The 12,105-nt window shown below is 59.0% G+C and overlaps 1 protein-coding gene across 1 annotated transcript in view; it reads left to right on the forward strand.

Annotated features, from left to right (window-relative positions):
* The first annotated feature begins 826 nt into the window (after window positions 1-826).
* NTN1 (netrin 1) overlaps window positions 827-12,105 on the forward strand; it is a 49,870-nt gene continuing 38,591 nt past the window's right edge. Inside the window, exon 1 of the mRNA XM_048965155.1 lies at window positions 827-2,028. Coding sequence (XP_048821112.1) covers window positions 1,005-2,028 — 1,024 coding nt within the window. The 5' untranslated portion in view covers window positions 827-1,004. The remainder of the gene's footprint in view (window positions 2,029-12,105) is intronic.

Consider the following 12,105-nt stretch of genomic DNA (forward strand, 5'->3'; position numbering starts at 1 on the left):
GCAGCGGAGGGGCCGCGTCGCCGTGCCAGGACTCGGCCGCTTGAGTGACACGGCGTGGGCAGCGCTCCGAGAAAGGGCACCTCCGTTGGAAAAATAAAAGTGCCCTTTTAATGAAGGGAAGCGGCTGCGGGAGGCAGGGGGCCGAGCAGGGCGGCCGCTCTCCAGGATGCTCTGCCGCTCCCGGGGCTCCGCTCCGTCGGGGCGGTGGAGTCTACGAGCTCGGGGCGGGGGGGTCGAGGTCCCCCAGCACCCAGGGTCGGGCTGGGGAGGTCGGTAAATGTTTTCTTTCCCAGATTCTGGGCAGGGACCGCCGGGCCGCGAGTCCCCCTGTGAGCGGCTCTGGGCACCTGCACGGGGAGATCCTCGGCAGCGCTCAGCCTGCGTTTACGGGCAGCCCCTGCCGTGCTGAGGGGTCTCAGGTCCGGTGCGTCCTGGGGACGGGGAGAAGAGGGGATCCTGCTGAGCGCGAGGGGCAGAAGGCCCCGGTGCCCCTCCCGAAGCCTCGGGCTTCTGCCGCCCCGTCGGGGCTCAGGACGAACCGTGGGGCGGGGGGACCAGAGGCGAGGGGGAAGCCGGGCCCATGCCCGCTCTCCCGGGGCGCCGATCGCCGCCGAGTCGAGGAGGCCCCCCGGGCTGCGCTCCCATCCCCCCCCGCCTCCCCCCCCCATACACACACCCCGACGCCTGTGCGTGTCTCTGGCTGAGCCGCCAGTGGATGTCGTTGTTCTGTTCCTTGAGCGCAATGTCACTCCTTTAGCATGACCTCAAACGCGGCGGGGGCTGGGACCGCCAGTCATTCTCCGTGCGAGAGCCGGGGCGGGAGGCAGGCGGGACCCAGCCCCGCCGCCAGCGGCACTTTTGTGGGGCCGTCGCCTCTCCGCTCTCCCTTTCTCCGCGGGGTTTGGCCGCGGAGCGGGCGATGCTCCGCGCTCCGTGAGCCGCGCACCGCGCACCGCCTCCGCCGGCCGAGCCGCCCCGCTCAGAGCCCCGCTGCGCCGCGCACGATGCCGCGGAGGGGCGCGGAGGGGCCGCTCGCCCTGCTGCTGGCGGCCGCGTGGCTGGCACAGCCGCTGCGAGGCGGCTACCCCGGGCTGAACATGTTCGCCGTGCAGACGGCGCAGCCCGACCCCTGCTACGACGAGCACGGGCTGCCCCGCCGCTGCATCCCCGACTTCGTCAATTCGGCCTTCGGCAAGGAGGTGAAGGTGTCGAGCACCTGCGGGAAGCCGCCGTCGAGGTACTGCGTGGTGACGGAGAAGGGCGACGAGCAGGTCCGCTCGTGCCACCTCTGCAACGCCTCCGACCCCAAGCGCGCCCACCCGCCCTCCTTCCTCACCGACCTCAACAACCCGCACAACCTGACGTGCTGGCAGTCCGACAGCTACGTGCAGTACCCGCACAACGTCACCCTCACGCTGTCCCTCGGCAAGAAGTTCGAGGTGACCTACGTGAGCCTGCAGTTCTGCTCGCCGCGCCCCGAGTCCATGGCCATCTACAAGTCCATGGACTACGGCAAGACGTGGGTGCCCTTCCAGTTCTACTCCACGCAGTGCCGCAAGATGTACAACAAGCCGAGCCGCGCCGCCATCACCAAGCAGAACGAGCAGGAGGCCATCTGCACCGACTCGCACACCGACGTGCGGCCCCTCTCCGGCGGCCTCATCGCCTTCAGCACCCTGGACGGCCGCCCCACGGCCCACGACTTCGACAACTCGCCCGTGCTGCAGGACTGGGTGACGGCCACCGACATCAAGGTGACCTTCAGCCGCCTGCACACCTTCGGCGACGAGAACGAGGACGACTCCGAGCTCGCCCGCGACTCCTACTTCTACGCCGTGTCCGACCTGCAGGTCGGCGGGCGCTGCAAGTGCAACGGGCACGCGTCCCGCTGCGTCCGCGACCGCGACGACAACCTGGTGTGCGACTGCAAGCACAACACGGCCGGGCCCGAGTGCGACCGATGCAAACCCTTCCACTACGACCGGCCCTGGCAGAGGGCGACCGCCCGAGAGGCCAACGAGTGCGTGGGTGAGTGGCGGCCGGGAGCGCGGAGACAGGGACCGGGACGGGGTCGTGGTCAAGAACGGGGCGCGGAGCTTCCAGGGACAGAGGGAGGGAGGGGAGGATCCAGGGAGAACCGCCGGGGAGAGGGAGAGGGAGGCGTGGGGACATCCAGGGACACGGGCAGCGGAAGTGCGGGGCAAAGGAGGGGACGCCGAGGGGCCGCTCGGGGACACGAGCGAGGAGCGGGGGATCGGGAGTGCAGGGATGGAGCCGCGGCAGCCGGGAGCGGACTGGTGAGGAACTGCGGGACCCGGGGTGTAGAGCGGGGATCTCGGGAGAACGTGAACGGACGGCGGGGGACGGGAATTTGGGTCAGGGAGTGGGACAAGAGACAGCGACGGACCGCTCAGTGCGAGGCGGGGGGTACGGAAGGACCCGGGAGCGCCGGGTCGGTGGCACCGGGGAACCGGGATTAGAGCGGCTGACGGCACGTGGTGAGCAGAGCAAGGGACAGCGGGCGGAGGGAGGAGAAGGGCAGGGGACGCGGAGAGGATCAGGGCAGGGAGAGGGGAGGCGGAGGACGGCGGTAAAACGCCGTTCGCGCGCCGAGCAGCCCGTGGAGGCTTCGGCTGGGACCGCGTATGCGAGGAGCCGCAGCTCGGCACGGAGCGGGGAGCGGCTCCTGTCGCTGTCGGGGCGGAAGGTGGCCGGGCTGCTCTGCCGAACCCGCAGCTCCGCAGAGCTTCTGCGGCCCCGTGCCCCGTGCAGCCGCCCCGAGGTGCGGGAGGTGGCGGAGGGACGGGAAAGGCCCTGGGGCCAACGGGCAGCGCCGGTTCGCTCCGTTTCGGGAGAGGAATCCGCGCCGTTCGGGTTGAGAGCGAACTCCGGGGCTGACCCTGAAAAGGAGACGGCGCGTCCCTGGGCAGGGCTGGCGAGTTGGGGCTGTTTCTCTGCATCCCCGACTGACGGCTCCCCGCAGCCTCCGGCCCTCGTTCCTCGTATTATGGGACCATGGCAGTCCCTGCTTGTGCCGGGAATTCGGGGTGACCCGCGGCGGCTCTGGGCAGCGTCCCGGGCTCTGCTCGGCTCGGCTCGGCTCGGCTCTCCCCTCCGCGTCCCCGGCATTCCGCCGCCCGCAGCCGCCTTGTTTACCCGGAACACGGCTCCGTCTTCCAACAAAAAGTCCACACACACACACACACACAAAAAAAAAAAAAACCCAAACCCAACAATAACAAAAACGAGCGGCCGAGTTAGTTGGACTTTTTTATTATTATTTTATTTTATTTTTTTTCCCCAAATCACAATCAGATGTGTCCCTTGCAGAGAATGGTAATTTCTTCGCCGGCGCCTTCAACACCGAGGCACGGCCAAAGCTGGCAGCGACCGCGGGTTACCGGGATCGGGTGGGGATGGATGTGCCCGGCCGCGTCCCGGTGCCCGGCGGCGCTCAGCCCCAGCAGCTCCGCTCCCCCTCCGGGCCGCGGCTCACATCGGGGCGCTCCGGGGAGCGGCCGTTTCGCAGCGCCGGGGGGAGGGCGGGGGGAGGTGCCCGGCTGTGCGAACAGCGCTGAGCCGCAGTTTGTCTCCGGGTTTGCTCTCCTCTGTCCGGCAGCGCACTGCGCTGTTTCGCACCGTTCTCACCTCCCGTCTCACAGCCCAGCGCAGGTTCTTTGGTTGCAGAAAACATGCCGTGAAATTCAGTGCCCCGTGGTCACTGTTGGATCCCTGGGCTGCTCTGCCGTGCCCTGTAATGTCCCTCAGAATGCATCTGTTAGTTACTGTGCCTGCCCTGCGCATCTATCATCTCCCTCACTTCCAGTTTATTTCCAATCTGGTTCCCAGTTTCCAATTAAACAGGACGTCCTGCCAGGCTCTGCCTTGCACACCACGCACAGTTCAGACTTTTGCAAACGAAAATCACCGACTTTGCTTCCCTTTCCTCACAGTTTGCTGGGAACTGAACGTTTTGCAATGGCAAAACTACGGTGAAGCCATTTTCCACAGTCCATTTCTGCTGCAGATTCCTCGGGGCCGTACCTATCAGTCTGCAACACCGACTGCAGCCAAACAACTGCACGATCCTCCCAAGCCCGCACTGCCTGGAATAATCCTCCTAGATAAAGATCACAATAAACCCATTCAGTTCCCACCCATTTGCTCATGACCATCGGCCCACCCTGGTTTCTCTCCTGAACCCAGAGGGAAATCAGCCTTTGCTGACCCTCGGGTGTCGGGCAGGGACTGGGGCTGGCTGATGCTGTTGGCTGCAATGGGGGGATCTTCAGCCCATGAAGGGAGCACAGCTGGAGGAGCCCTGTGCTGAGGGAGGAGGTGAATTCACCAGATCTGCTGACTTTGCCCCCAGCCCATCGAGTGAGAGCTGGTTACAGCTTTCCCTTTGGTTTTGCTCTTTTTTGTGGGGGGACAAATTGAGTTTCCAACCAAAGGGAAAAAATGGCAGGATGCGTCTGCTTTGCTTGAAAATTGGGGTGCTTTCTTTTGTGAGTCCCTTCCCCCTGCCAAAATGGAACCTTTGTTCCCATTCATGCTTTTTTTGGGGGACCGAAACAGAAACACACTGCAGTTTCTGTCAAGAAGTCAAAATTTCCCACGGGAACATTTCTCGACAGCCAGATCGAATTTGTGTGCATCACCTCTTAGTGCTCACAAGAGCCCCATGCAGGGCAAGGGTTGGCCCAAGGAGATGTCCTCCGGGGCCAGAAGGAGCCCTGCCTGCAGCACTACGGCGGGTTCCCATCAGCTTTACCTGGCAAATAGCTGCTCCACAAAGAGCTCGGCCTCACAGCACGGCTTTGGCCGGGAGCCTGGCAGCTAACGGGCTCCAGAGAGGACGCAGCTTGGAGAGGAGCTGCTGCAATCGCTGACAGGCAGGGAGCTCTGCTCTGCATCCTCCCTCTCCCTTGCACTGTGCTCAGCCCAAAGCCCAGGTTGTGGCCAACGCTTTTTGTCCCCTGTGAGAGGAGCCTGCAGCTGGGAAAGGTTTGAGCTGAAATGCCTTCAGAGCTCGGTTGCTGGTGAGCTGGTGCAGATGCACAGAAGTGCAGCCAGGGACGCAGACTTCAACCAGATTTAGGGAAATCCCTGCAATGCAATCAACACCACCCCACAATTTCTCATGAGCCGCTCACGATGCAGATGAGAACTGCCATGAAACCCTTCAGAAAACCCCCCTTCACTTGCACAAAACGCCACTAGTGCATTTTCCAGCCAGTGCAGGCTGAAGGCTCTTTGGGAACCACCTCCCATCACTGTTCCCAGTGCCGCCCCGAGTGCTTTGTGGAGAGATGCACCGGCACCTGCACATGGCTCTGACGTCAATGGGGTCTGCAGGTGCTGGGCTCATCTCAGATTTTGGCCCTGTGTTATGCTTGGAGAGCACTGAGCAATAATGAGTGCGGCTGCAGTGAGAAAAAGGAAACATATTGTGTGTTCAGATATGGGATTTGGCACCCGGCGCACAGAGCTGGTGTCAGGCTCTGCTCCGTGCTGTGGTGTATGGTGGTTCCCAGGCTGTGATGTGTCTGTGTCAGAGCAGTTTGTGATCCGGCCTCTCCTCCTGCTGAAGGGAAACGTCATCTCCAGGACTGGGAATTGCCAGGGACCGGGCTGCCTCATTCCCAATGGGAAACTTCCTCCAGGCAGACCTGGGGTGGACCGTTCTCATTTCAGTGGCAGCTCAGGCAGAGATTTGTGGGCAGTGCTACCTATAGAAGCCCCTGGGCTCCCCTCCATCCTCACCACAGCTGGGGAAATCAAACCCTCCAGGGCCTTCCTGTTCCCACTGGCCACTCAATGGGACAAGGAGACAACTGGTGCTGACTGATGGCCCTGGGGACACCAGGGTGGTCCTGTGGCCATGCTCAGCCCCTGCTGGTCTCAGTAAGCCGCAGGCTGGTTTTGGAGTGCTGTGTGCCCAAACCGCCTGTAACCTACAGAGGACACAACGGGTGCTCAGCATTCCTCGTATCCAGGTTTGTCTCGTTCTCCTCTGCCTTATTTTCCCCTGGTCTCGAGACCAAAGCAAGGCTGTGTGTGGGATCAGGGGAGAAAAGGTGTGAAGCAGCAGCACAGCTTCCCTGCATTTCCCAGCAGCTGGAACACAGCCTCCACAGGCTGTACTCCACTCCCATCCCAGTGCCCAGCTCCCGTGGGTCATTCTGCATGGGGAATCACACTGGGTGCTGTAGCCATAGAAATATGAGCCCATAAGCAGCCGAGACTTCCATTGTAGCCTCCCGAGCAAGCCAGGCATGGGCAGAGCTTTCTCACAGGCTTTTCTTCTCAGGAAGCTTAAAGTTAAACTGATTTCCAACAGAAAAGTTTTTACACCAACAAACAAACAAACAAAAAAGCGCAGTTAAGGCTAAAACAAAACCAGGCTTGGCACTCAGGGTTGGACACTTGCCTTCCCTTGAGCTTGTCCACGGCTAATCTCTGCCCTTCTCTTTCTGGGCCAACGCATGTCATCCTCATTCAGCCAGCGCCGTCCTCGCCGTGCAGATTCCCTGTGACCGCCCGGGGGGACGCGCTCCCAGCCCTGCAGGGTGAGAAGCACACAGCCCTGAGGAAAGCTCTCCCAGGCTCACACCTTCCTGCTGGGCTCTGAGTACTTAGGATGTTTGTGTTGCAAATATGTCATAGAATCACAGGATGGCTGGAGTTGGAAGGGACCCTTAGAGGCCATCTGGTCGCACTCCCTGTGCTCAGTGGGGACACCACAGCTCTGTCAGTGCTCAGAGCACATCCCCTGACCTTGGGCTTGGGGCTGTGGTGGGTTTTCACTCCAGCTTCGCAGGGTGGAGGAGGTGCAAGTCAGGGTGAACCCCATATTACTGTCAAACAGCAGAAATAGCCCCAAACCATCCCCAGGACCACCAGGTAGCACGCTGAACCCATCCTAGTGAGCACCGACAGGCTCTGCCTGCAGGGTTGAGCTCTGAGCATGCAAGGAAGCTTCGCCACCCCCAGGCTCAACCCCATCTATCTCTGGCATCTTCCTGACTGCACCAAATAACATCACCCCAAGCACACAAGGGATGGACACACACCCCGAGCACACAACACTTGTCCCTGCCAACCACACGCCGAGATATCCCTAACAGGGAGGTGACCAGCAGGCACTTAAGGAGATCTCTCTGTAATAGCTTTCATTTATAGGGGGATTAGGATGCCCTGGGGACTGATAAGGAGGCCGTGAGGCTGTTCCTGCGGCAGCTCAGCTCGCAGCTTGCTGGGGATGGGGCTGTATGGCTCTGCTGCACACCTACTTGACTCTGCATCCTGCAGGGAGGGAACGTGGTGCTGTAGGGGATATCTGTTGAGGGAAAGGGTTCTGAGCTGGGATGGCGTGAGGACCTGCATTGGAAGGGGGCAGGGATGGGGGAGGCACGCAGCTTGGCTGGGGCATGGATTTGTGGATTTATGGATTTGTTCTGTTGGTGCCCAGAATTTAAGAACTGATGGGGTGATATGGAGATTGCTGTGTGCTGGGGATGGTGCTCAGCACCCAGGGTCTCTGCAGGCACAGGCAGTCCTGCTGCACTGAAAGGCACCAACAGAGCCCAAACTGTGGCTGTGCCCTTCCTGTGCAAAGCAACCTTCCCCCTGCCCTAGGAGCTGCATCACTCCAGAGTGCAGTGAGCAGAAGAGCAGGGGAAGAGCCCATTGCCACATCCTGCACACAGCTCCAAAGGCAGCAACAGTGCAGTGGGAGCTTCAGTTTCACCTGGAAAAGGGCAAACGCAGTGTGAGGAGCAGCAGAGCTGGGCAGCAAGGCAGGCTGCAAGCAGCTGAGCTCTGCGGGGTGGAGTGGCATGAATCCATCCTGACCTGTGGTGGGAAGCTGCTGGGATGGAAAGTGCTTTCTGGTTGCAGAGAAGCTGAGCTGCTGCCCATCTGCTCTGCCCCATCCCTGCCCTTACATCCCCACATTTGAGTACTGGGCTCATGGATTGGGATGGAAAGATGCAGAGCTTGTATCACCTTCCTCATGTCACTGCATCAGCTGATCCCTACAGGGCTGTGTGCTGTGTGACCACAAGAATCATCACCATCTCAGCTCTGTTTCCACCAAATATGACTTGATTTTCACGGCAGCAGTGAGGGGAGATTCAATGTCCCTTAATGCCAGCCGTCTGGATGCTCAGAGTCCAAACTGGATGTATGGGTGCAGGGAATGGGCACAATGGGAAAAAGGAATTTTTGACGCCCAGCTGCTCAGTGCAGCACCTCGGTTCGATCCTGCAGGAAGACAGTGGGGAAATAGGATGGGAGAAATGGTGTGCCTTTATAAACCTCCGTTTGCAGTGCTGAGCTGCAGTGGAGCATCCTCGGGACACAGGACCCCCCAGCCCAGCTGTTTCCCCACCCGCCCTCTGGTCCTTTTGCAATAGGGAGTTGGTTCTGCTTAATGTCGGAGATTGTACCGCGATTAATGAAAGCCTCATGAGATGAAATCACTTTGCTTCAAAGCATCCTGGGGAGGGGGAGCGTCCCTCTGGCAGCGGGGACGGCCGAGCGGATATTGCAGGCAGCCTGCTAGCCAGCACTGCAGCACACAATTGGGCTCTGACAGTGTGAAGGCAAATACAAACAGCAGCTTGTGTTTGCACACAAAGGCTCTGTGCACCAGGATCCCCGGCCCTGTGCTTTACACCCTCGGCTCTCGGGCAGAAAGTCCTGGGAGGGTGGGAGGGAGGGAAACCCGCTGAATATTTAGAAATGAATTGAACTGTGCAAACATGCAGCGGGGAGGCTCGCGGTGCAGCGCTTTGGATCAGCTGCCTGCCGGGGCTGGAACACAACCACTGGGCTTGAAAGGGCGACTTTCACGCTGAAGCAAAACTGGACAAAAGAAGATAAATGAAATGGGCTCCCGGCGGGGTTTGGTTTGTTTGTTTTTGTAACTCAGCTGATATTCCCGTGTGGTTCAGCACAGCAGCCCGGTGTGGCCTTTGCATGCCGCTCATAAATCGGGGAGGGCAGCAGTGTGGGGCAGGAGGGGCTGTGAGATTATTGGGCATGTTGTGGGGTAGGGAGTGGGGAATGATATCAATTCATCACACGGCCAAGCGTAACACATCCCAATTGTTTTTGTGGAGTTGTGGGTGCTGGCAGCAAGTCTGGGGGATGATCATTGGGCAACCAATGGGTACCTGTGGGGATGGCTCCACCCTGAGCTCCAGCACTGGGTGAGGAGCTGGGCTGATCCCTGCTGCATCTTGTGGTGGACTGCAGTCGGGTATCACCAGGCCATCAGATGGCCCTGGCATGCAGAGCAGGGCTAACAGCGCACCTGACGCTCGCTTGTTTTTTAAGGCAAAGCCATGCTCAGTGCAAGTCTGTTAAAAACCCATCTATTGCCAGGACTCCATTTAGCTCCGTGGAAGCTTAGCACCCTGCTGCATCATAGTTTTGGCCAAATTGAACCCTTAAAACACTACACAGTGCTTAATCTACTCCGTAGCATTCGCTCTTCCCAAGCCCCCATGAAGCCACCAAATGCTCGTGGTGATTTGGCAAACCCATCCCTGCAGCAGTGTGGCCTCCCCCCACCGAGGCTCCACTTCAGCACGTTCCACCCAATCAATAAAGAAACCCCATAGCCACAAAACCCCAGACAGGCCGTCACGTGTGTGGGGCAGCCAAAGAAATCCCCGTTGGTGACCAATGGACGTCCCCAGGAATGAAAGGCGAACAATTTGTCGGCAGCCCACGCACTTGAAAACGAATGATCCAAATTATTCAGCGAGTCTCCCCGGATAGTGAATCCATTGAAAGGGGACGGAGACGGAGCCATAAATTATTCATCACTGAACAGAGAACGAAATGCATATAATCATAACAGTAATAATAACAACAACGCCAATAGCAGCAGCTCAGCTAAGGGAAGCGGGGAGGCATGAAGGCACGCAGACTTTGTTTTTCTTTTATTCCAGCAGCCCCTTGGAGCAGCTGTCTGATATAAAGGGATACAAAGTGGGTGTACATTTGGAATGAATGCACCCATTGCCAGTAAGCGGGCTGGCTTGCCTTGACCGGGGTGGTGCTATTTGTGCTTGGGTCCTGGGCAGTGAGCAGGTCCCATTCACTCACATTCACACGTTGGGGTGCCGTGTGCTGAGATCCATCCTTTTACCACCCCTGGCACCCGAGGTCTCTTTGCCCGTTGCATGGGGTTCCCCCTTTCCCTGGGGTGCTCCCCACGGGGAGCTGGGCCATGCAGAAGCCCCAGAGGCATTGACATGCTCCCATCGTGTTGCACAGTGCCCAGCTACCGTGCTGGCATGCCAATGAGTTCCCAAGGGGCTCAGCTGTGGCACGCAGCCATCTCCTGCTGCTTTCCCACCGGTGGCCCCGTGTTGGCAAGGAGGGGCCACGGGGTCCCTGTGCTACCAGTTGTCTTCCTGCACCTGCTCACCTCAGCTGCGTCCCACTGCCGCGTGTCCATTCAAACACAGCGTGTTGGGACGCGGCAGGTCGGAGCAGTGAGTATCCCCAGAGGTGGGGTTGGATGCCACTAAGCATCCATGGTTGAATCATGGATCACGAGGATCCCCACTCACAGGGCAGCTATCAACACCAGCCGAGCTCTGGTGCAATAAATCACTGAGAAGTCACACTTTTGGCTTTGATTCTGCCCTTGGCTATGAGTGACAGCAACCAGAGGTAAAACCCACTGCAACCCATATGTTCACCTTTTGGAATTAATTTCTCTTGGTAATTTCTGTGTAATTACACAGCATTGAAGGCTGATTATATGCTTCCTCTTGTGGGCCACTAATACTGCTTCTCCAGCACCAGAGGTGTGCTTCGCAGCCTGCAAACCTACAGCCTCCAGCACAATGGGGCAGCCTGAGCTGCTCTCCCTCCCCAGTGGCTCTGGTCCCTTGCTGTGTCCTTGGGTGCAGGTCCCAGCCAGCAGCAGGGCATGGTGGACGCAGGACATGGAGCACTTACAAGAGCCACCAAAATACGTGGGATGTCACTCGTGCTGAGTGGGGCCGGAACCATCACTATTGCAATTGCAACAGATGCTCTCCAACAGCAGCTGAGCATAGCAGCTCTCATCCCGAGCAATAACCTAATTTATATCTCATAAGACAGTTTTATTCTCTGAATTAGCGATGCTGCTGGCCGTGCAAGCAGAGGTTCTGTGCTGCACCGAGGATGCAGCCATGCTCCAGCTTGAGTCAGGGGGAGTGAAGGGTCGTAAAGCAGCTTCTCACGGGGGGTTATGGTGCCTATAAAATTAGTCCCGTTAGCAGCCGGCTGCCCATTGAAACGAGCAATTTAAGTGGATCACAGCGGCATCCCATGTCCTGACCCCACTGAGGCTTCTGTGGAATAACAGAGTTGGGCTGGATGGAAAGAGCAGAGGAACGGCAATGGCTTTGCTTGCATTTGGCTCAGAGTTTTCTGCTGCGGCGTTTGAGTTTGTTTAGTTATTTTTGCCTCGCCAGTGTCTCAATTCAAACTTAACGGAAAGAGAAAGCAAGCGGGAGGAGGAGAAATGATTTCCAGCTCCTCTGCTTTGGATGAAGCCCTGCTCTCCCATGGCGCCATTTATTCTCCCATCGGGGTTTCGGTGAACGGCCAGCAGCCGCTCCATGCTCAGATGCACTTGGCTGGGGGAGCGCAGCCCCGCCGCGTGCACATTCCCCCTCTGCGGGAAGCACTTTGTGTGTCACTCCGTCACGTCTGAGTTTGGGAGCTTAACACAAATCCTCATGCTCAGACCCAGCTTGAGCCCTTTCTGCTGCAAAGCGCCGGCCAAGGCACCAGTCGTTAGGTTTCAGAGTGAACGTTCCGTCACAGTGCAGGAGCAGCTTGTCCTGTGTGCCATGCCACCCCATCGCTATTACAGTGCTGCTTAGTGTCACCCTGCATCCTCAAATCTCCGTTTTTGGGAACAGGGAGACAGTTCGGGGTCTGGCTGAGCAGCCCCGTGGGCTCCCTCCTGGGAGACAGTGCCCTGAGAGCTTCATTTTTGGGAAGCCTTAACATCCTCGGCTTACCAACCGCTGAAAGAAAGGTCAGCTAATCCTCTGCAGAGCCTGAATGAATGCGGGCCCAGAA

The sequence above is a fragment of the Lagopus muta genome, chromosome 18, assembly GCF_023343835.1.
Source record: "Lagopus muta isolate bLagMut1 chromosome 18, bLagMut1 primary, whole genome shotgun sequence".
Taxonomy (NCBI): Eukaryota; Metazoa; Chordata; class Aves; order Galliformes; family Phasianidae; genus Lagopus; species Lagopus muta.